Below are 25,453 nucleotides of genomic sequence, written 5' to 3' on the forward strand. Positions count from 1 at the left end.
CAGCCCGCCTGTGGCTGTTTGTATATAGGATGTACACTACTGTATTTATGAGGGCACAAATTACTTGCTGGCGTTGTGTAAAGGCTGCTTTTAAATGCGACTCTGTCTAGAACACAGTGCACAAGGTATAGCTTACTGTGTAAGCTGAGTGATAGATTTCCTGAAAATCTCAATACTTTCTCACACACCTTTAAGATGATGAAAAAGCAGGGGTGCGATGCAGTTCTGCTGCGTGCCTTTAGCTTCAAGTGATTCTGCTCGTGCCCTTCATGTTCTTTTATCTCCTAGCTGTGTGCCTGGGTGCTACAGCTATTAATAAAAGTAGATGATGGAGTACCACACAGCGATGGGCATTCAGAATTACTTACCTCTTACTTTGGTAGATCTTGTTAATGTTCAGGAGTTACTGGCTCCGTTCCTGAAGTGTCCTTTTGTGAAGATGCAGTTAGGTAAGCTGACTATTTTTGATAGCCAAGAAAAAAAAAGGGGGGAGGAGGGAGAAGGGCCTTGCCTGGGTGCAGTGCTGCCGTAGCACATCTGGCCAGATTGGCATTGAGTTCCCTCCTGGGAAATGGTCACAGGTCTCTCATTCGTATCAATTGCATAAACAGCAAAAAAATGCATAATTAGCAATTTTCTCATTGGGTTGGTGGTACAGAAAGCCTGTGATTCGTCAGCGTTTTCCTTGCTGCTGGTAGTGGAGGGCATGGCTAATTTAAGTGGCTGCAGAGAGCTTCTAGGCAGTACAGGAGGCAAACAGTTTGCTTTCTGAAAGCTTGTGACATGCAGATGCCGTGGGTTTCTAGTCTTGCAGGGCACATGGCATGGAGGGGGAGGAAAATGAATGCACGTTTATTTAGTTCTTTCTTTCCCACAGTAATTAGAGCTACGTGGGTGCTGTAAAGTATCAAGGCTCATTGGTGTGGTTCCTGTAGCCTCTGTGAAGGAAGATGTCTTTCTATACTCATCTCTTGCAAATAAGTATTCAGTGGCAAACCAGCTAAAAATGTTCCATCTCCAATGTTGCATCCTTTCTGCTTATCAAGACTGTAGAGCTGGATTTGAAATCATGTTATCTTGCCAATGATTTCAGTACTGGAAGATACTCTTTTTTCTTTTTGCTTACTTTTTTTTCTCCTCAGCAGTGTCTTAATGTATGCAGAGATATTGTTCAGCTTCTGGAATGTCTTGCTCTACATGCACTTACATGTCCATGCAGTGTGCTTGCCTCCCTTTCTAGTCCAAGGCAAACACAACGATGTCTTTACCAAGGATGCAACCTCAGACTTGCTCCTTTCTGAGTGGTGTTCAGTATCCTGATCAGCTATGCTACTGGAAGGTGCCATTTTTTTCCCCATTTTTTCATTAAGACTTCGTTTAGCTACATTGTAAACCCCTTTCTCCCTCTCTAAACCTCAAGGCTGTTTGAAAATTGGATTCTTGAACTGTGAGCCTAATTGGCTGCTCTCTAATCATCTTTCCTCTGCTGCCTCACTATAACTGACAAAGAATGCAAAGACTAGAGTGAAATTCCAGTCTCAGAAACAACAGCACTATTGCTGCTGTCATCAACTGAGCAGGGATTTAGCATAGCTTTCAGTACACTGCGCCAAAGGAGTTGCATATCAATTACTGTTGAGTCCTTGCAAACAGCTTCTGTTCTGCTTTCAGAGACCGAGGTGCTCCACATAACTGGGTTTGGTAAACTTTTCAAGTTAAGGTGTTTTTATAATTAATGTGAATTGCTTTTTCATAGAGTTTGTGTTATTTGCATAAATTCCAATGAGTTTTTTTATTTGCTGTGCGTAAGGTAATGAACTGTAGTCACCAGTCACTATTGTAACTATATAAAAAGAATTTACTCATTTGAAAATGTCTACTGGCCTCTTGATATGGAGTGTAATGTCACAGCATTTCTCTGATGTGTCCCATTAGGGCACTGAACGGGCCATTAACACGCACTTACATAGTGTTTGATTACAGGTGGGCTTTTCTTTCACCCTTTATTTACTTGGGATTTACAAGAATTCCAGTAATCCTTATGATTCGCTTATACAATAAACAGAGGGTCATGAACCAAATCAAAAGCAGGATTGTTGGAAGGTGGAGAAACATCCCTCTCTAGATTCTGTATCAAAGGGCCAATGCTCTGCCTTGTTGATGGTGTTGAACAAGGAACACCCAGATTAACTCACGGCACTGCGCTAGGATTCTGATAGGCATCTGTATGGAAGAAATGGAACCAGCTTCTTGCAGATATCTACTATTAGTATTGGAGATTTCCCCTCAAATTGTAGAGTTTCAAGAAGCTTACAGAATACTATGAAATAGTGCAGGCTATGGCTGTATCCTTACATCAGGGACAAGTAACAGCATGGGTGAAGGAAGAGAAATCCAGCTGCGTGGTGAGGAGTTTTTCCTACTGATGGTAATTCTAGCAGAGATGCAGAGATGTGAGTCAGGCACAAGTCAGATAAGTCATTCACTATGGGAAAAATAAAACTATCAGGCATGAATTCTCATGTTCAGCTCGGCAGGTGGTGGTTATGCAGTCAAACATTTGTTAAATGTCAACGTAAACTTTTTTCTGTGATGACTCGAGTAAAAATAAGCACTTGCCCTAGGTTAAGCCTTGCGTTTCAGCCTTGAGCTGAGCCACAGCGCTGCTGAAATGAAGGAGCTGGCTATAAAAGAAAAACACTGCTGCAGAGCAGTTCATCTGCTGGGTAGTGCGTTTAGAAGTGACGTTGTTCACTGATGGCTGTTAAGTGGTGGTGACAAGGAGCGTAAATTTAGAGCTGCAGGTCATTTTAGTGGTGGGGCTGTTCTGGGAAACTGTGTGGTTAAACGTGAATGTGTAATGGAGGACTGTAACCACTGCCCTGCGCCGCTGGGAAATGCACGTAGTGAGGACATCAAGTGAGAAGGAGGGATGTTTCACTTTGGCCTTTCCAAGGAAAACAAAAATTAAATGAGCATTCACGAGGCTCAAGATGTTTTTACAAAAGCCGTGTTTAAAGCAAGGAAAAAGGTTCATAAATGAAGGCATTAGAACACTGAGTTTTCTGTCTGTATTTATTTTAGCTTGGAACATAACTGATTACTCATTCTGTGGGTGAGTAGTCATCTGTCACTTGATTTCACCTTTGGGTCCTCCTGTGCTGAAGGCAAACGCTATGTACACCACTGAGGCTTTTAATGAAAACAAAGTCAGCATTACTTGTTAAAGTCTGAGGGGCTGGGGAAGAGGGAATTAAACTTGTGTGTGACTTGATGTCATCCAGACAGGCTTTAGAAAGCAAGCTGCAGCTACAAGAAACACTGGTACTGTGATCTCTACAAGTGATATGGTGCTGCGTGTTCTCATATTAAAGTCACGTGCCACTGAATGATACAGAACTGCGTTAGACACTCATTAATTAGCATCACCTTTTTCCATTGAAATGAAAAAAGTTGTGGGGTGACTCTTGGAGCCATTGACTCTGGCTTTGAAATAATAGCTCGATCCCTGGAAGCACAATTGTCCTGAATGGGCTGACTGCTCTGATCTGAAAATGAAGATGCTACAGCTTGCTGGTTGTAGGCCCTTTACTGCAGTGTGTTGCTCTTTCCTGTAAGCCTCATGGAAATCTTTCAGGATTCTGTGCTTATAAAGCAGAACGTGTCCTCTACTGTAGGAATATAAAGTAGTTGAGGGCTGGTTTTTGGAAAATTTTCTTAACACTCAGTTCTCTGTTGTATATTGTGGCATAGCTTCACTTCTGAAGTCACAGGAGCACTTAGGGTATGAACCTGAGAACACAGACTGTGGGAAAGCGTGGGGCAATCCTTACGATTCTTAAATCATAGTTACACTGATTGGAATACAGCAGTTCTCTGTGGCAAAACTGATTTATGTTTTGCTTCTGTCTCACAAGGTGGAAAACTTTTTGTGAGGTGAGGAGTAAATAGCTTTACTATTATTATTATTACTAATTTTATTTTTTTGTATCCCATAGGCAAATGTATTTTGTGACTTTCTTTCATTGATTTAGCCCAGCCAGAGTTTTATGGTGTAGGTGTCTTTGCCCATTTGTTACACAAACTCTTAGGTTCCTTCCTGACTGAGCAGTGCTAGAGTGGAAACAGCAATACGTTATAAGGTTTGCCAAAATGTGATAGCTGCAGCTTTTCTGGAGGGGGGGAGCTTTTCCCAGCACCTTCTCAGACTGCCTCCAGCAGACTCATCAGACTCTGGATATGGCTGAGAGGTGGCCACCCTTCACCCTTTTCTAATTTATCTCATAACTGGGACAGTTGAAGATTGAGTTATTTTGATCAAGTTGGGCAGCACCTCTGGCTCCAAGTTCGAAGAAGAAAATGGCTCCCTCAATCCACTGTGAGCTGCATCAGGTTGTGTTGGGACCCTGCGTATTTTAGTGCTGCTGAGAAAGCTGTTCTTCTCGTGGTCCGTGGATGCTAGTGAGGCTGTGAGTGGGAAGCACATCCCAAGGCTTGATCAGGAATTAGAAAGACTAAGATTGGGATGTTCCTGACTTCAATAATTGCAGCCATTCAGGAAACTTTCAGGTAGAAAGAAGGAAGACGCCTTCAGGTAAGAACAAATGTTGGCCACTTTGGTGTAGCATTCCTTTTGTATTCAGATACCTGCTGTACCTAACTATTGCCTTTAGTTTCTTCTTCTAATTCTCCCTTAGCTTTTTTTCCACAAAAATCTTTCCTGTGTCTGCACCTGGGAGAATAAACATCTTCCTGTCTTCTTGCCTACTGCAAGACTTGGTTAACTTGCATAAGATTGTGTGTTTCTTGCATAGAACATAGCAGATAAATGAGATGCACAGTTCCTTACCAGAAGGCAACTTCATTCCCTGTGAAACCTGAGTTTTCTGTGAGGCTAAGAAGATACACTGCTTCATATAATTAAGAATTACAAGCAAATTAAGGGTTAGCTCTGCTAAACTTGTCAAGCTTCCTAATGCTCTGCATAGTCTCAGACCTGACTCAGACTCACACCTATGTTCCCCGCAGTCTTGTACCTGTACGTTTCCATTGGGCATTGCACAGCAGCACAGAGAAGGGTGGGTCTGCCAGTGTCACATGGTAGGAAGAAAGTTATTAATTACTTCTGCTCTCAAGTGAAGAAACGCAGGTATGACGATAATGAGAGGTCTCCTGTATCCCTGCCTGAAAGATGGAGATTAGAGATCAACCACAGTAACTTTTGCTGTCTCTGGTTTTGTATGAGATTGTACTTAGCTCCAAGCATATCTTCAGGGGGAGGGAGGCCCCTGGCTTCAACCACACTCATTCACAGTCTGTCTAAACAGGGGGGTAATGCACAGACTAAGTAACCTGGATCCAGTGACAACTTGGTAGCCTGCAGAAACTGAAACAGCACAGCTGTGGAAAACAGAACTGCATCTAGCCCAAGTGGAAGAAGGCTGTTTGGTCCAGCATCGTGCTATCATGGCCCTGCAGCTTGTGGGACATGAGTGAATACCATCTCTTGATCCTGTTTTGTATTCATACCCACTTGCCTGAAGCAGAAGCTCAGGCTTTGATTCATGCAGATGTGCCCCAGACTGTTTCAGTTCCCCCCGGAGCCTCATTTTATTCATGGGTTACTTTCACCAGGTTGCAGCTTAGCTGGTTTCAAAGAAATCCTTCCTGAGGTACGTAACTCCTCCTACATTTTGTAAGGGAGGCCCAAAGGCATCAGTCAGGGCTGAAAATCACCCCAGACTGGAAGGTAAGTGAATGGGAACTGCTGAGTCACAGCCTGAACCTGGAAGGTGCAAGCAGGACTGAAGTGGTGTGGCATGCTTGCACCTTGGGGGAGACTATTGGAGATGGGGGATTCAGTAGTCCCTCCAGTAATCGGTACATGGCCTACTGATATGGTGGTCAGCACCCTGGTCTTCATTGCTGAGGGCCCCTCCTCATGTCCCTGTGGCAGATCAGGACCCCCTTTGGTGCCTGACACAGTTATGAGCCACAGATATCTGGCCAAACGTTGTGATACAGGTGGCTGGGACATCCCCAGTGTAAGCTGAAGTGTTGACCCAGGATAGGAATACAGCCTGTATTTTGCCCTGGAGGGCAGACCTTCCCCTCCTGGTATCTCTGAAACATCTGTACTACTCTCTGTGAGCCTTTGGAAGTCGCAGTGGCAATTGTGTAAGTGTTAGGGTGTGTTGGATCCCTGTTTTAGGGGAGGCTCACCCTCCAGCTGGCTCAATCATTGGTCCATGCTGTGAAGAGTGCAGTGTATGGGAACTGTTGAGGCACAGCCTGAAGCACTGATTGATCACCTGGGAAAGGACTGGGTCAGCCCTGGGAGCTCAGGTGAAGGCAGTTCAGCTGTGTGACTGGAAGACCTCATTTCAGAGCTGACTGCCACTGTAATCTCTCTTGCTGGAGATCCTTCCTTTGTGGAGTCCTTCTGTGAGTCTAGATCTTTGGAGGTGGGGGAGCATTCTTTCTGTAACATCTCACTGTGTTGGTCCTGCTGCCATTACAATGAGTAAGGCTGCAATACCTAAAGTCTTTCTGGAGATGTCGCCTGCAATGCCTTCTGTCGTTTTGCTGTGTTCCGTTCTTTGGTCTTTTACAGAGCTTGGGACATGCACAAAACTCAGCTCCTCTGGAAATCTGAATGTCTGACAGATTAAGATGTGAGCTGGACAATCAGAGGCAAAGTAACATCTCTTTGTCAGCTATTTAGCACTGATGATTGTATGGAAAAGGTGACTTTGTCTTTTCCTTTAGGTATTGCTCCAAACTTCAGACAACAAGCAGACTGCTTCAGTCACGCTGTAAGAGCTATTCCATTGTCATTCTAAATCGGTATTTGTATAACTGGATCACTTGACAGACCAGGGTTAGCCTGGGAATGTCCTTCAAAAACTTTCCTGGAGAAAGCAGTAATTCTGCTTGGCCAACAAACTGAAATTCCAGTGAGGAACGGAGCGTTTCTATTTCAGGTGTCTGAGCAATTCCAGTAACTCATATTATTAAGGCACTGAAAGTTATCCAGGCAGCAGATCTGATACATAGTCATGAAATGTGTTTCAAAATTATAATCAGGGTTTCATGACTTGTAAAGAGGTGTTTTTGTTTTTTTAAATACTAGCAAGCTGAAAATAACTATGCAAACCAGTCAGAGAAATTACTTTCCTTTGGTAACTTTATAGTTTGCATTTTCAGTTTAGGGAATGTTTGTGTTAACATCTCTTTCACAGACTGTTCAGTCCTGCAATTAAAAACAAATCTGTGCTTGCAGCAACAGTCTGTTCTTATGGGAAAGATACTGAATCTGCGGTACCAGTTTAGAGCTCATTGTGTAGTTGAGCAGGAAGAGAATGCTGAATGAGTGTGAGGCATCTGTTTATACAAAGAACATTTCATCCTAACAAAAAATTAGTAAGAAGTTTCACTTGCACTGCATATTGAAAGTTATCCTGGTGGGAGAGATCCTCAGTAACTCACCTGCTCTACCATCAGGCACGCAGTACTGCAGGCTTCTTTGTTACAGCACCTTTGTTCGATTGTCTCTTCCAGCTGAATTCAATAGGAGCTTTATTACTTACCTTGCAAGACTAAATTGGAAATGCTCCCTTCCATTCCCTGATCTCCCCAATATCTTGTGCTTCATAAACATAATTATAGTGTTCGTAAATGAACTTCCTGGTCACTAAGGAGCTTGCACTGAATTCTGTCATTTTATGTCATTTTGCAGTTCTATTCAGACAGATGCTTAAAGGATAATCGCTTCTGTGCAGCCATTTGTGCTCTTTCCTAGCTTTTTCCTAGTTTAGGCAATGCATCTTTCAGCTGGCTTCTGAAGGTCTTTTCTTGTGAACTTGGCTACTCCCTGTATTTTTTAGGAAACTTGGACTCCCCATCCAGAGCTGCAGAAGTGTGTCCTTTACAACCAGACACTGTTAACAACTGAACTGCCTTTGAGAGTCTTGAGCTTGTAGTCAAGGGGCAATTTTTTTGTTAAAGTATGGGAACACAGGAATGAATTTGGCAATATCCAAAGGTCACTTTAGCCCTGAATCATTCTCTGCCAATAAGCAGTGAGTGTTTAGAGCACAGGCAGAGTCCAGCTATAGTCTCCAAGATTTCCATAAGCAACAATTCATCATCTTCCTGTTTCGAGGCTTGCATTCATGACACTGAGTAAAATGTTCACCAATGAATTTACCCTACACAAACAAATTTCTCTTGTTCTTTTCTTTTAAATCTGTCCTGCCTTTGAAAGCTTCTGAGACAAAGTTAGGTGTCATACGAAATGGCACTCTATTTTAAATTGGCTGCCTGGTGATTGCATTAGGGGAACAATGAAGAGTCATTTCACGTGGCTTTGCTCCACTTGGTCTTAAAGTCTCAGATGTTCCTGGTGTGGAACTGAAATTTACTGCTTTCCACAGGTCTGCACTGGAATTCTTCTGAAAATGGTTCATTTGGCACCACTATCTCTGTACCATGGGTGTTTTCAAAATGTTATTATGTATTACACCTCTTAGTCCCATAGTGTTGTGCTGGAATATGCTCACCCTTGCTGGGTTGTATCCTTCCTACAGGGGCTTCTTCACAGTGCCTGCCATGGATGCAAGCAGCAAGAAATCCTGCACCAGCCCAGAACTGGACAATGCTGGGAAAGAGGAGCTGCAGGCCTCCACCTAAGAGCAGGGTTTGCTATAAGATCAAGAGCTCCCATCTAGTGGATATGCAAGAAAAAGCTTCCAATCTAGGCAGTCATTTAAAATTAAAAAAAAGAAGTCTATTATAATGTAAGTCATAGCATTCTATGCGTATATAATATATGAAAGTAGAATAATACGTGCATATGTCAATGAAAGAAGCACTAAAAATGCAGGTTACATTGTTTCAGTTTTAATTACATCTCTAAATGTAGCACCATATCCTTAAAGCCTCTGGAAAAATATAAAGAAAATCATAAGTTGTTTAGTTGTAATTGGCATTGATGATTTCCTGAGCTTCCTGACTCAAAAGCTTGTTAGCAGCTCACAGCAGCTGGATTATGAATTAAAAGGATATGAGCTTGATAAATCAATGCCTTTTAGGCTCCTCGGAAGAAACTGGGATTTTAAGCCGAGAATAAATGGCTGAAGGAAACTATTGACAGCCTTTCCACTTTTTAAACTACAGTGAAAACAATTGCAAAGTAAAAACTGAATCTTGTTCTCCCCTGTTGCATTCAATATGATTTATTTCCTGAATGATTAAATATTCAAGAGGTAACGCGATATAAAAATCCTCAGCCTTCCAAGTAAACCTCCAGTTAGTCACTAGGTCAGATCAGAAGTGGTCAAAGATTTTATCACTTGATGCGTGCTTTGTTCCAACACTGGAGCCAGGTTATAAACTTTCACAGAAAACCACCCTAAATTCCAGTATTTTCTGTCAATAAATGCAATTAAATTAAAAACTGAGCGGTGACAGAGAGGAACCATCTCTGATCTTTCCAGGTCTTCTGGTGAGCACTGGGAGACCTACTGTGTGACAACAGGAGGCCCGCTCTGTGCTGCTTGTGCTTCATGTTGCAGAAGGAAGAAGCTGGTCTCAAGCCTGTTAGGGCAGTGTTTTGTAACTACCGAAACAGCCAAGCCTCTTTAATTGTTGCTGTTATGGATATGCAGAGGATGTGCTGCCACTTCAGGATTTGCTTAAAACATTTACCTAAAAAGAGGTGACGAAGAACTGTGCAGCCGTATAGAAACAGCAGGCCTCAATACTAAAGGAAATGATTCTCCATGCCCAGCGGTCCTTCCCCAGCTGCCTTCTATTTCTGATGTTCACCTCTTTGTACACCAACCCTCTGCGGTGTCACTTTTTGCCACGATGCCGTGCTGCTCCTTCCCTTACATGGATCCCTTGCATTAGCAAAACCAGCCCACTTTTGTGATTTTCTTAAAGGTGTGCCTTTGTTGCACTGAGGGGCAGAAAGTTCTGGAGGTCATGAGAGGTGGTAAAAAAAAATCACAACAAATGAAGAGATTTGATACACTTTGTTATACACATTTCACATTGCTGCACTCAGCAATACCGGCTTAAAATTGATTTAGTTCAACTAACTTCAGTAAGACTGTTGCTATGTTTGTCTGGGAAGCAGAACACGCTTCGGGATCAATTTTCATTAAAAAAAAATTTAATAAAAAGTACTCAAAAATAAAAATAATAAGGAATGCTCTAAAACCACCAATGTATCTTTTCTTCCAGCAGTTTCTGTGGCAGAAAGCTGAGCAAGTGCAAACGGTACCTTTCAAGATAGCAGACTCTTCAGGCATGGGGATGCCTTATTAGGAAGATCCTTCTAAGCAGGCAGTGTGGCTATTTGATCAAATGGCACTGGAAAGAAAATGGACCAACTGATTGAAATTCCTTCTAGGCAGCTTTCTATAATTAGATTTACAATCATATTATCTCTATGTTTTCTACGGAGACCTCTGTCTAAACTTCAAAGGATGTCTGTTTCCTTTTAAAACAGTTCCACTATCTACATATCAAACCTGTCAGAGTGCAGAAATACTACATGCCCTCTTCCTGTTCCAGGCTACAGCAAAATTTACTTTGACAAAAAAAGGCATATGCCTCTGCTAAGACATTACAACTGCAGTAGTAGTCCGCTCCAGGAATATATGCTGGGACTTGCTAGCATTCCCATGAAACAAGTTAAAAAACATAATGGACTTCAGTGTTACCGCTACCGAAAATAACCTATGAGGAAAAGAAAAGCAACTGTCTGATGCAGTGCTATAAAATATGCAAGAAAAAGGCCTCTTTCACATTTTCAAATTTAGCCAGAGAAATAAACAGCACAAACTTGGCAGGACTGCCTTCATTCCTCATCCATCAGACTTGTGACAGTTTCAAAAAGACATTCATGAGGAAACTAACACAGCGTCTCCTTGACACTAAGTGGAATTTGATAAAGCTTCAGAGTAGACAGCATATTGTTTGCAATTGTAAGTAAGTATTTTTCTAACTAGAATTTATGCCAAATACTTAGAACTCTTGTAAAATAACCCACCAGAGAACTAGCCTTTATCAGGTTCATAAGTTAAAAAGGTATGTAGTAAGGTACCAATTAAATAAAGCAGTAAAGCAATATGTACTCTGATAAATAACATTCTTCTGAACCTGGTCCCTTTTTGCTATGCTTTACTACATCTTCATTTAAAAAAAAAAAAAAAAAAGTGAATCAAAACTTGATATTAATTTAGATGAGTGGCATTTCTCTATGGAGGGAAAGCGTTGTTATAACTGAGAGAAATAACACTTTGTTGGGAGCAGCTGTCACTGCTAAAAATGGCTATTAGCATGTTAATCAGCCTTCTTCTATCACAGCTTTCCAAATGATATATGAGCTGCGTCTCTGAATGCACAATGCAGTCCAGTCCTACGTGAGAGAAAGGGGAAGACATAAAAACAAGGTAGAATCTGCTGCAGGAAGCGCCTGTGTGGAGGAGGAATAGAGAAGTCTTGTCCCCTCCAACTATTCCAACTTACTTAACACAACTGCATGTTGCATAAATAATTAAAATTAACTCACTTTTAGATGATTGACTGCGGGGTTGGTTTGGTGAGGATTCTTCTGCTTCCACTACAGGCAAAGCAGTGTTTCAGAGAATGCAGTCTGGGTTCAATAAATGGCTTTGTTTTAGTCATGAGATGCTTTCACGGGTGCAATCTCTGTTTGGAAGAGCTGAGGCTATGAGGTACACCGCTGAATACTGCATTCCCTGTAAATGTTGCCTTATTATTGGGAAAAAAAAAAAAAACACAACAACAAAAAGCATATGAAAATATTCAGCTCAAACTTTATCACATTTGATAATCTGTGGCAAAATCTGAGACAAATACAGGTTAGAAACAGTTGTTCTCAGTAAAAAATATACCAAACAATTGTCAGAGAGAAATAAACAAACAGCAAACACCTGTGGGGAAGAGGAAAATGACAGCTGTACTACCCAATTAGCACCTGTGGATCTTAATTTCTTTTAAATGGGGGTAGAGATCAGCAAGAAAATCTAGTGAATCTTTAGTTCCTATGCCTGACTTTGATGTTTAACAAGAAATAACAAAGCAAACCTCGTTTTGGATATTTTATTTCTGTCACGTCTTAAAGACAAAAACCTGACAGCAAAGTTTTGTGTTTCTTGAAAGCTGCTGACGGTAATTACTGCAATGAGTTAAAATTTCCAGCTGGGTAGCTGTTCAAGAGCCAGCAGTGATCTGCCCATAGGATGTCACATAGGTGAAACACAGGGAAAACGAGTGAGAGGTTTTTCATTAGAAGCTGTTGTCTGCGTTCTGTCAGCACTCTCCACAAGCAGTAGCAACTGAGCACATGGGGTTTTCTACTAGAAAGCGAGCAGGCTCCAAGGCAACAAGGACACCGAGATGCAGCCAAACACCCAAAACTTTATTTACTGTAAGGCACTCCCAACTCATTCCTATTAGAGATTTCACAGCTGAGTTAGACACAGTAAGAAACAACAATAAACCATCAGATAACCTGAAAGGAAAAGAGGTGGCACTTGATCTTGAAGGTAATGGCAATTCTGGCCATTCACACTATTACCTGGAGACATCGTTTGTAAAACACTTAATTAGTGTGTCAAGCCATTATTGATTTAAAAAGACAGTAAAGCTTCCTCTTTGAAAATAAAAACCAAGCAAGCTGAAATAGCGAGTATCTGACACGCTGTGCTGAAATACAGATTTCTGGTGGTACATCTTTAAAAATACACGTCTAAAAGCTCAGGAGCACATTTGTAGTTTTTCGGGATTCTCTAGCTGACGAAGAACACTTCTGCCTTTACAGCTTAAGGAAGATGTACATGAGGAGAAGTCTTCGATGAGTGCATTTTGTCTGCGAGCGTCTTCCATTTGCTCAGACCCCAAGGCACTTGGATGGCAACTCAGGAGCTGGGGTGGGAGCGTGCGGAAGGCAGGGGGAACCTCTGACTCCAGCAGCCGCCCCGCTGCCTCAGACCGGGCTACAGAGGCAGCTGCACGGGCAGCCGCGCGCTGACAGCCCTCCCTCAGCCAACGCCCGCCCGTTTTAAAAGCGCTCGCCCGCCGTGCCCCGCTGTGAGCCTGGCGCTGATTGGCTCCTGCCTCCCGGCAGTTACACCTGCCGCCCAGCTCCGCTAGGCCGCGGGCTCGGGCCGAGCGGTGGGGTGAGGGAAAAAGAAGAAAAAGAGAAGTAATTATAGCGTAGAGTCTTGTGAAAACCTCTTGCCGATTTCTAAAGGCTGACTGTAGCCTGAGGCGCGGGAGGGTCTCAGAGGGAGATGTAGGGCTCCTAAGTACCGCGGGGCTGGGTGCTGGCTTCAGCGGGAGGCCGGAAGGCGGGGGACAACGTTGTGTGCGGTGTGCGGCGTTGTTGTGGCGATGCTTGGGGCGGGCAGCGCTGGGAAGCCGCGTAGGCGGGTGTGAAGTGGGCTGTGTAGAGAGCGGTGTGTATTTGTGCGATGGGGCCAGAAGGAAAGGCTCAGTGAGGGGCAGAAAGAGCAGCAAGCTGAGGAGGAGCAAGCGGCTGTGCTTCAGGCTGAAGAAAGTGGATGGGATTGTAACTGCCAGGGAGGCGGGGAGTTCCTCAGGATTTTGCTTAGCGAAGCTTATTGTTGATAAAGCAAGTTCAAAATATAAAGGATGTTAAAAAAAAAAAAAAAAAAAAAAAAAGGAGTTATGGATTATGTCTGTGTAGGTGTCTCATTTTTTGTTTTGTTTTGTTTTTTAATTATTTTCTTACTATTTCATTTCTTTTGGAGAATAAAGAGCATACGCTTGGATGTGCCGCTTGGGCAAGGGGTTGAAGTGTTGAAGATTGTCTAAGTCTTGCAGACCTCAAGGCAGAAAATTTGGGAATAGAAAACAGGGCAAGGAGAGAAAGAAAGGCCTTGAAAAGGAATCTGACTTTAAGGTTATTTTTTTTTTAATTGACTAGAGAAGTTCGCAAATTACTGTATAAGCTTCTCGGTCTGATTTGTTCCCTATGACCTAGATGACGGAAACCAAAGGAGATCTTCACATGCCATCAAATAGTGGACATAGTAGTAACAACTCTATTGGTAAAGCTCCTTAGCTTTCACAGAATCATAGAATCGTAGGGGTTGGAAGGGGCCTCCAGAGATCATCGAGTCCAACATCATGAAAGTGGATAAAAGCATGAAAACGAGGAACTCAGAAGTAGAATAATCCCAGTTCCTTAGTTTTGACAGACAGTTCCACCAAGTTTTATTAAATACTGATTTCATGTAAATTATTTTTGTCACTAAGTTCTTTGAATTCTTTAAATTAATTAACATAATGCATTTTGGAAGTTTTCTTTGGACTTATATCCAGTTTTAAAATCGCTGGTGCTTCTGTAAAATATAGTGATAAGGGAGTGGATTTTGTCACTGCAGATGGCATTTAGGTCTCTGTACAACTGAGACAAGCTTTATGAAGTAATCCATTACTGTACTTGAAGAGACAGCATATTTGTAAAATAGCTGTGATGTGACTTGTATAAAATTAAAACTTTAGTATGGAATATATAGTTGCTGGTTATAGTTCACTACTATGTTTTGAAATCAAGTACATAGATGATACCAGTTGCACATAGGATTGCAGCTTTATGCTGCTCATTGAAGTCACAGGAAATAGCCAACTATGGTGTGTGTTTCTGTGCCCCTGTGGCTTCTGTATGTAAACAGCAGCTTTTAAGTATCTGAGTTGAAATATCCATACTGTTCTATTGAAGCTGTTGCAGACATGAATGAGGAGAATTCAGCTGCAACAAGTGAATCTGGCAAAATGAGAGGTGGTAATCAGGCTGCTGCCTTACTGGCCCTACTAGACAAGACTGGATACAACATGATTCAAGGAAATGGGCAAAGAAAATTTGGTGGGCCTCCACCAGGTAAGCATTTTTTTGAGGTAATAAAATTGAAGTATGTTTTCTGTAAGGATAGCTATGCTGTATTTCTGTGTATGTCAGGAATGTACTTTCTGGTCCACTACTTCTCTGTTGAACCTGATGACTTTTTTATTTTTGATCTTGAGAACTCTGGGAGGTGGGTTTATCTACTTCTACCCTTAACTACAGGAAATAGCCAACTATGGTGTGTGTTTCTGTGCCCCTGTGGCTTCTGTATGTAAACAGCAGCTTTTAAGTATCTGAGTTGAAATATCCATAATGTTCTATTGAAGCTGTTGCAGACATGAATGAGGAGAATTCAGCTGCAACAAGTGAATCTGGCAAAATGAGAGGTGGTAATCAGGCTGCTGCCTTACTGGCCCTACTAGACAAGACTGGATACACCATGATTCAAGAAAATGGGCAAAGAAAATTTGGTGGGCCTCCACCAGGTAAGCATTTTTTTGAGGTAATAAAATTGAAGTATGTTTTCTGTAAGGATAGCTATGCTGTATTTCTGTGTATGTCAGGAATGTGCTTTCTGGTCCACTACTTCTCTGTTGAACTTGATGGCTTTTTTATTTTTGATCTTGAGAACTCTGGAAGGTGGGTTTATCTACTTCTACCCTTAACTTATTAAAATAGTTATAATCTTTTATGCTGAATTTGGGCTTTATTTCTAGTTTAGGATGGCATTATTGAACATGTCTATCAGTGCGTATGGCAGAGATGTAAATTACGGACTATACACATATGTTCAGGCATATCCTTGAGGACCAGAAGGGCCAGAAGCACGGATCTGTTCTGTGGAACTTTGTATTATTACTTTTTTTCCTGGAGAATCTGGCTCCAACCTGTGAAAACTGATCTCTTTTTAAGAGGAAAAATGCTCATGGTTTTTGGCCACTGAAAAAAAAAGATTGTCCCATATTGTACCTTCGTAGTGTGTCTTTTTATAGTGGATGAACGGAGGAGGTGGAACCAAAATGTTCAGACCTTTTGAATGGCATTGGGGGAAAAAAAATACAGGCACTGGGGGCTCTGACTAAAACTTCCTAAAAAATGGGCAAGAAGTGCAGGTAAATGTTTGTAACTCCAAATGTTACAAGTAGAAAATACAACAAGTTCTCTCTCTAGCAATTATATTTGATGTATTAATATGTATCAGGCAATTTTGAGAAGTAAAAAATGATTTAAATGCAGACTCTTGCAACTGACTTGTTGCTATTTAAAACGCTGTTTTAAGTAATGCTGGTTTGAGTGGCTTGTCATACAAGTTCAAGGGAAAGAAGCAGATGAATGTTAGCACAATTAGTATTTAAGCTTTCAAAATCTAAAAAGATACAAATACAGCAGTTAAAAACCAACAACTGATAGCCAAAGTGTGTTGTGTGATGGTGCGACTGTGATGCTTGTCCTAAGATTTTTTTGCTGAACTTTTTAAGGTTGGAAAGGTCCTCCACCACCTCGTGGATGTGAAGTTTTTGTGGGTAAGATCCCTCGTAACATTTATGAAGATGAATTGGTCCCTCTTTTCGAGAGAGCTGGAAAGATCTATGAGCTCAGGCTGATGATGGAATTCAGTGGTGAGAATCGAGGTTTTGCTTTTGTGATGTACACTACTAAAGAGGATGCCCAGCTAGCCATCAAGATTCTTAATAATTATGAAATTCGTCCAGGGAGATTTATTGGTGTCTGCATAAGCTTGGACAACTGCAGACTATTTATCGGAGCAATTCCAAGAGAAAAGAAGAAAGAAGAAATACTAAAAGAAATGAAAAGAATTACAGAAGGAGTGGTGGATGTCATTGTTTGTCCAGATGCCACAGACAGAAGTAAAAATCGTGGATTTGCTTTTGTAGAATACGAGTCCCACAGAGCAGCTGCAATGGCTAGAAGGAGGCTACTCCCAGGTAAATCTGTGTTCAAGAAAAGTTTTGGAGGACGGTGTTTTTGGGGAGTAGAGGTGAAGGGATGTGAGCCCCTTTTTAGAAAACCATTTTAAGCATATCATTTTGGAAGGGGCTTATTTGTGGAATGGGAAGTAGAAGGGATTGAAAGTATTGAAAGAGGAGGGAATAGGTAAAGGTGCAGTTAAAAAGGAAACTGGGCAGCGTGACTCCCATCCACACAAGGGGTTGTAAGGTTGCATTTTGCCACTTACTTCATTCATTGTTTCGGGTAGTAGACTGACACATTTTGCTTAAGTACACGCAGACAACAAACGCTGCTGTTCCACTTGTTACACATCATATTTGTTTGCTTTTTCTAAAGCTAGTGTATAAGAATGATTGTTATTTTCATCTTTTTTTACTAATGTTATCCTTCTTTGCTGTAGGAACGTTCCAGCTCTGGGGTCGTGCAGTTCAAGTCGATTGGGCATGCCCAGAGAAAGAAGTTGATGCAGAAACAATGCGGAGAGTTAAAGTATTGTATGTAAGAAACTTAATGATTTCTACTACGGAGGACACAATTAAAGCTGAATTCAACAAGTTCAAGCCACGAGTAGTTGAACGTGTAAAGAAGTTGAGAGACTATGCATTTGTGCATTTCTACAACCGAGAGGATGCAGTTGCTGCCATGTCTGTGATGAATGGAAAGTGCATTGATGGAGCTAGCATTGAAGTAACTCTGGCGAAGCCAGTTAACAAAGAAAGTACTTGGAAGCAACATCTCAATGGTCATGTAAGCCCCTGTTCTGAGAATCTCATGGAAATTCCTAGCAGAGAAGACAGTCACCAAAAATCCGTAGAGAAACCTGCAAGTCTTTCTCTCAGCCTTAATGGTCAGCACAGTCCGAGCTCTCCTGAACTTGAATGGTATCCATACCCATTTCTTCCAGGAGTAAAGCTTATTCCAATTAGCATGTATTCTCTAAAATCCAGTTACTTCAGTTCTGCTGTGATGCGTCTGGATTACTTTTGCTACAAAAATAACTGGTTACCACCAGAATACTACTTGTACTCAACCACAAGTCAGGATGGGAAAATCCATTTGGTGTGCAAGGTGCTTCTTCCGAGTATTGCAGATGGTTCGCAGAGTTGCTTCATGTCACACAAACTCTGTACCACACTAGAAGATGCCAGGGAATTGGCAGCGCAGATGGCACTTCTGCATCTAGGTAAGCATAAGTGCTTTTGAATAGTTCCTAAGAACCAAAGCTAGGAGAGTTTATTTAACATTGTTCTCTGCATCTATTTTTGGATATCTTCGCTCACATTTATTATCTTAAAGTCAATGTGCCTACTATGAGAAGGCATTTTTGATATTATAAGCTCCTGTGATAAAAGCTTTTCATAACTGAGAAAGCGGTCACTAAATTGCTGACAGCATTGCTGCTGCTCCGTAGAAATGAATAAGGTAAGATGTTCCATTTGACATCTAGTTCTTGCCCGGTATTTTTCAGTTCTTCTGTAATACTGAAGCATCCAAAACACAGAACTGATTTCTAGGTATTTAGTAGTTGTAGTCTTCATTTGATCAAGCTTCATTCTAGAAGAAATCAGAATTTGAGACCTTAGGTAAACAGATCTGAAGGTTGTTGAACAGCCATACCTGCTATATTCCTCTGCTCTCCCCTGCTTGCGCTCTCAATTTTTTCCCCTCTTCTCTCCTGTTTAGTGGGTTGGAAAAGCTACTGCTGGATAGCAAACTGTTAAAATAGTGTTGATACTCTTTTCTTCCAAATACTATCACTAAGCAATTATTCTGGAATTTTCTTTGTGCTGCAGTGATTTTTTTTTAATGGTGTTTTTTTTTTGTTTGCTTGTTTTAAATGCAGTTTGTAGCAGACTTAATTTAGACTTGACTGTGAAATGAAAGCAATCCTTTTCTTATTGTGTAGAATCTTGTTTCTCATTGTCTTTGATTTTGCATGCCCAAAAGGTCTTAGAAGAGAAGGAATCTCTGAAACCCAAAGCCTAATGCACTGTCTTCACTTCAGCAGCAATCTGTTCAGTTTGCATGAATTGGTCACCTCCAAGAGGCTGATGGTCAACGTGAAGAGAATTATATATTTTTAATAACAAAACATTAAAATTTTATTTATAAGTTTTTATAAAAGCTGCACCAGGTTTTGTGAACGTTAGTGCCTGTTTCTTTTTAGAGTTGTACCTTTTATAACCTGTGTAACCCCAAATGCAAGAAGATTTTTAAACTGGAAATAGGGATGAGAGCTTAGCTTGTTCTTTAAACGAGAGCAGTGGCAGCTTCACATTCTGTGTTTGGCCATGCATATCTACCCATCTTGTGGCTTACAGCTACTCTTACAAACTGATTTTTCTCTCCTGTACTCAGCTGGGAAAGAATCGCAGGAACAACTACAGGGGGCTGTTGGTCTGAGAATGACTATTCACAGCTGTGGGCAAATCTAGAATGAAAACAAGCTTAAAAAAATTAGAAGTATGTATTGAACTCTTCTTACTCTGCTGTAAGGTAAAACAGCAGGTTTTTTTTTTTATTCAGCACCGTTACAAGATACCTAAAATCTGGATAGTCTCCCACTAATTACGTGAGTGATCTCCTGTACCTAGTGCAAAGCACTGTTTAAAAAGGGATTTGTGCTTTGAAGTAACTGTACTTGCTTGTTGCCATATACAGTAGTCCTGAACAGACAGCAGTACAACAACCTTCCACTTGGTGTCACCTGGATATTTTGAAAATGACCCGAGTAAAACACAGACTTTGAGTTTCACTGAAAGATGAACAGAGGAAGAAAGTTTAAAAACAGAAAATCGGGTTTGTTGAAATATGAGGAAATGATGAGTGTAGGTGTGCAGTTGAGAGAAGGGAAGAAGTGGAGCGTGGCCATGTGCTGAAGCTCCAGAAGGGGACACCTCACTGTTCCACGGTGCAGAGAGGAGAAGGGAACAGAACAGAAAGAAAATTGAGTGCTGTAGAAGAAGTGATGAGATTGTCTTCCGTTGTTTTTGAATCTCACTTCAAATTGGTCTCTCGACGCTGCCTGACACCCTGGTGCTGTTCACAAGCTTTTAGCAGAAATTTCCCTCAGAAATGGAGCAGTATGTTTTCCAGTATGGAAATGGAGCAGATCTTTCTAGTATGCTGTCTCTGAAATTGTGCTTCTGTTTGGTTCATGCAATTGCATGGGTATTATTTTATGGGTGTATAGATACTACATTATTTTAAAATAGACCCACCTGATGGTGTCAATTGTCATGATGTATACAGGCAAAAAAGGAATTATGTTTTATATACCTAGAATCACTCAGTGTTCCAGCTTCTAGGTTCAGATTTATATTAAGAACTGGAGTTTGATTGCAGTGCTATTTGGACTATTTCCCGGGGCAGCCAGTTCCATGTAAAAGAAATACTGCATTCCTTCCCTGATTTGCAGAAATTTAAGTAATGAATTTCAGTAAGTGTGGATATCTGTCACTGCTGAGGCCTCTTTCATTTTTAAAATGGGGATTACTGTTTAGTGTCATGGGACTGGACTTAAAAGCTTATAAGGGAGTGCTAAATCAGTGCTTAATGTTAACTTTGCTGCTGGAAGCTTCTAATCTTACTCACCCAGGATTTGTCCTGAAGATCAGATCATTTTTCTGGTCCTGCTGCTTGCAGTCAGGGAATGCAAACTTTTAAATCTGAGCCTGTGGTAGGTAGGAGAACTGGGAGAAAAGGAAAGACGGAACGAGGTTGGACCATGTGTGTATGTAAAATAAGCTGAGTGAATTGAGTCAGTCACTTCAAACTAGAAGTGGGTTTAGTGCCCTTTTCTGGTCAGTTGATTGTGTTGAAGACAGTTTACGAAGCACGTCTGGCAGAACTTGGTTCTTAGTAGCAGATGTACACCTCAGTCAAAAGGCTTAATATGAAAGGCTGCTGCTCAGACTGTTAGATGTAACAAATTAAGCTGTAGTAAAACAAGGGTCTAATATACGTATTAAAATAGTCTTCATTAATACGTTGCTTTCAGGGAAGGTGAAGCAAAGGGTCACTATTTTAAAGCTTGTTTGTTAGAGTCTGAGAAAGTCTTCAGGACCAAAGAACTTTATTTCAGGAGTAAGCTTGCTAGAAACTTACATAATGAAAGGGAAAAAGAAACTGAGATTAAGTTCTCAATTTATAATTCTGTTTTCTGTGAGGTTCTATCTGATGTTGCTTAAACTGTTGACTGAAAACCTTACTTAAGGATTTCAATTGATCTTGGGGGGCAGAGGAAAGAATGCAGCAGTGGGATGAGGCATCAAATGCTTTGTTACATCCTTATCTTAAGTCCATCTTTGAATAGGTAATGCAATATGCTTGCTGAAATTGTCTCTTTTTCTTCTCCTCCCCCCCTCTTTTTTCCTCTTCTGCAGACAGCTGTACACCTAACTCAGCTTGAATTGCCCTGGAGTTGAGCAGTTGAAAAATTTGGTAGTTGTTACTTTGAATCTTGCCACGAAAGGAAAAATACCACACTGCTGCGTGATTACTGGAAATTCAGATCTCATGTTACCTGCTGAAGGATTTTTCAAAAGGACGTGTTTTAAACTTTGGAAGATGAGTGCAATTCAATGTTAAAAAATTGTTTTACTTAGATTAAATTTGTTTTAAAGGTAATTGCTTAAAAGATTTCATTACCTGTAGTAGTTTCTACAACAGTAGCCTCTTTTTAGTGTTGAAATAGTTTAGTATGACTCCTGCCCCCTTGTATTATGAATTTCATTCAGAGTATTTTTTAAGATTGTGTTGCAAGTAATCTTAAGTACACATTTAAAAGCCAATGCTGCCAGTGCTGCCTTTCCAAGCAAAAGCAACTCCTGATATTTCTGTTAGTGGCTGTAGTATGAAATACCACACAAAGATTTGCTTCTGTAACAGCGCACATTTTATAGGAAGAACATTTCCTACAAACGTTTCCTTCTAAAGAGATGTCATTAATTTTGTTTCTTTTTCTTTGTTTTAAAAGTGGATCTGTCTCCTTTAAAACTGGGTAAATGCTTTCAGCTCCTGATCAAGACTAAGGATATAATGACACGACCTGTACAAGTAATGTTGTAAGCTTTTTTTGTAACTTGAAAAGCTGGTTGGAGGAAAAAAGTAGATAGAAAACAATGCAATTGAGTGCTTTAAGTTGAATAACTTTTCTTAATGCAGTCAAACATTACAGTTGGATGTTTCATCAATATATTGCCTTTTTTGATCTACCTAAATGTTATTTATATTTAATGATAGCTACATAGTTGTTACAAGCGTTGTGAATTTTAATGTTTAATACTGTGTTTTACTTCTTCATTTGAATTTGGACATTAAATTCATGCTGTTAGCATTTGGTGTGTGTACTTGAATACTAGAATTTTACACGTAGTACATTTGCAAACTGACCCTGTAGCATTCACTTTGCTTTTTGTAGTTGAAACTTTGGCCAGAGGCTCCAGTTTGAAGTGCTTTGCTGAACATGAAGTTGAATTCGGTGGCTTACTGTTTCCTACGAAGCTCATGTGGGAGGAAGAAAGAGGAGGCTTGCTTTATCTCATATTTAAATCCCCTGAGACCAAGACAAAAAAAAATAAAACCAACAGTGTTTGGGTAAAATAACTCAGCATTATGCTGATAGGAATGGGAGAACTAATTTCCAAGTCCTTGTGCCGTTCAGCCTGAGTATTGCAGTTTGCAGACTACTGCAGTGAGCTTTCTTTTGGTCTGCTCTGAGTTCCATGTTTTTATTGCAAGGTTTTCAAATAGGCATGTTTAAAGACACCTCGAAAATACAGGTGCAAGAAGATCTTGATAAAAGTGTTCTCTCCTTCTTACAGAAGTTTGGGTGTACATGGCGCTATTGGCTAATTGAGGGAGCTCTGTCCCAAATAAAGTGAAGCTGCATATTCATCTGGGTATTGTCTGTGGCTGGTAGGGGTGAAGGGCTAGCCAGTACTGCAGGAAGCCTCGGGCTGTTTGGATTGTAACTTGCCCCATATTTTGAAGGATTATGGTGCCAAAAAAACCCACCAAAAAAACATCAAGTTTGCTGCAAGCCAGCAATTCCCACCATTACTAGTGTGGACAGGTACCTTCACAATTATTTGAAGTATTTCTTGTAAGTTTGACTGTACACAAGCATGACCAAATGCGTCAGTGGAACAAGAACTGGGAGAATGTGAGCCATGCACAGCCTTCAGCCACAAGTCGTTGTTTGGTCTTTGTTTTCCAGATCAGAACAAAGTTGTAAGAAAAGCAGCTGAAGCAGCAGCAGCACTTGGTTGCTGTCATTCAGCATGTTTTGGAAGTTTAGAGTACATCACTAACAGTCTCCATAATTAGTGTTAAAAACATGAGTGTATTTCCCATATTTACAAAAGTCTCACCAGAGACTAGTAGCCTTTTGTAAAATCCCATGTATTGCTTCTAAAAGAATTGTGACAAAAAGCAGAGCTGTGCATATTTATACACATAACCATAATAGAAGCATCCTGCTTTAAGCTTGCTGTAGCAAATAAAGGCCCTGTGGAAGTAGAGGTCATTTAGAACAAAGTTGTGTGCATGTCATTCATACTAAGCTCACTTCATTTAAAAACTTGCCCTATGTAAGAAAGACTGATCCTTAATCTTACTTTTTTCGTCTGTTTGCTTTTAAAAAGCATTATTACAGCCTTGTGGCATTGAGGACAGGTGGTTAAGCCAGTGCTGGGCAGCAACTGGGTTGTGGGCAGCCTAAGTCTCCCAACCCTTGTTTTTTTTTTTTTGTTAGTGTGGGGAAAACTAAGGCCATTTGTCACCAGCAGCCAGTGTACTGTCCAATGATGGGAATTGCTAAACTCATACAACATTATTTCAAATAGAAAATGGTATGAAAAAGCAAGGCAGCTGGTGATCATTAGGTTAAAAATCTTAAGGTAAAAGCAGCACTCAAGAAATCAGTTGTTTTACAGGTATCATTTTTCTCTGATTTGTTTCATACAGCTGCTGTTCATAACAATAATGACCAGGTAAACTTCTCCTCAAGCTATTTGTTCTTCAGCTTAACAGGAGAGGGAAGAAAAACAAATGATGGTTTAGCAGTGGTAGCTGCAAGTGTCCTGCAATTAGAACCCTAGTAGGCCAAAAGTGCCAAGACAAAATTTAGAGTAGTCATTTAGAGCATCCTTCACCCCTTCCAGTCACTCATGTGCACTGCATGCACCTGAGCTGCCCTGGGTTGGCCCTGCCTTCCCACCAGGTTCTCGATCACTGCTTCACACTGTGACTTGGCATTTCCACTACAGCGTGACCTGCTTACTACACCACTGGCTACACTGGTATTAAAGCAACTTAAAACCTGTAACATCTGCAGGGGGCAGAGCCTACATCACCTTGTGAAAGGAGCACTCAAGCCATAAAGATGCCAGCAGGGTATCAGGAATGGTGCGTGGCACATATAGTGAGAGCTGGCCTTTTCCAAAACTACATGGCCATACAGGCATAGGCTACTGCAAAACTGCAGTGGAGAGCCATTATTTGGCAAAAATTATTCAAGTATATTTCAGTAGCAGCTTAGTTTTTGCTTAAATAGTGTTCCATCCAACTGACACAGCTTTGACCTTCATGCAGAAGGGCTTAATTGTTACTAGTTTTGTCCCTGTCTTGTACAGAGGCTTTTCTGTCTACAAAAATGTAAGCAACACACAGAATAATTGAACAACCACCGACAAAGCAGGTAGAATTTTTAGGACTCTCAAGTGCAGATACATGCATAGAATTGGAAGAATATCTTATGTATTGCTCAGAGGTGGGTGAAATTTCAAGAAGCGTGAGGGCACCTGTATATTTTCAAGAAGAACTATCTCGTTTTTGCAGACTGTCTCAGTTCTAGTCTCACAATTTGACAATGCAGTGGTGCTTTTAACTAAGGTAGCAGATAAAGTTTTAGACTTGAAAGAGGTGAATAATACAGAGCAATACCCCTTGAGTACAGTACTGTCTTTACAGATCAAATTCTAGTGATCATACTCCGTACTTTTATGCTGGTGGTGGATAGGCAGAATGTTGCCATTTTTAGATGGGGAGGGCAAGTCATTCAGGCACAGGACTTAATTTCTGATTGTGCCAACTGTTTTGCGACAGTGATAGAAGCTTCCAGTGCAAGAGCCAGGAGCATTCAGAATGGCAACTTGCAGCTCACTGAGGCAGGTCTGTATGTTACAATTCAGGTAGGAAGGCAAGTTCCTTTAGAAAGTTGTGGCCGAGTATTACTGACGTAGGGGTGTTCTTTCTCTCCCTCCCCCCAGCCTCTCTCATCTAACATCACAAGGAGGTTAATATTGATAAACAGTTTCGACCAGAGCTAGAATATTCTGTGTGGATATTGGCAGGGTACTTATTTGCTCTCAAGAGCCAATGAAAATCTGTGAAACTCATTGGAATTACCTTGATGGAGAAATACTCAAAACATGACAATAACACAAGAGCAGCTAGCCATAATCAAGTACCCATTTCTGTAGATTTAACTGTAGGAATTAACACTTCAGGTTGTACAGTGCTGCCACAGGCTACAGCTGCTACTGACTTCAACTTTCCTGCAGAGGGAAGTGT

At 41.0% G+C, this 25,453-nt stretch overlaps 1 protein-coding gene across 1 annotated transcript in view; it reads left to right on the top strand.

Annotated features, from left to right (window-relative positions):
• Positions 1-14,041: 14,041 nt before the first annotated feature.
• RBM46 (RNA binding motif protein 46) overlaps positions 14,042-25,453 on the top strand; it is a gene marked incomplete at both ends in the record, with an annotated part of 109,654 nt that continues 98,242 nt past the window's right edge. Inside the window, 4 exons of the mRNA XM_079534640.1 lie at positions 14,042-14,108; positions 14,783-14,941; positions 16,384-16,851; positions 17,277-18,059. Of these exons, the coding sequence (XP_079390766.1) occupies positions 14,042-14,108; positions 14,783-14,941; positions 16,384-16,851; positions 17,277-18,059 (1,477 nt within the window). The remainder of the gene's footprint in view (positions 14,109-14,782; positions 14,942-16,383; positions 16,852-17,276; positions 18,060-25,453) is intronic.

This window comes from Tetrao urogallus, assembly GCF_951394365.1.
Source record: "Tetrao urogallus genome assembly, chromosome: 4".
NCBI lineage: Eukaryota > Metazoa > Chordata > Aves > Galliformes > Phasianidae > Tetrao > Tetrao urogallus.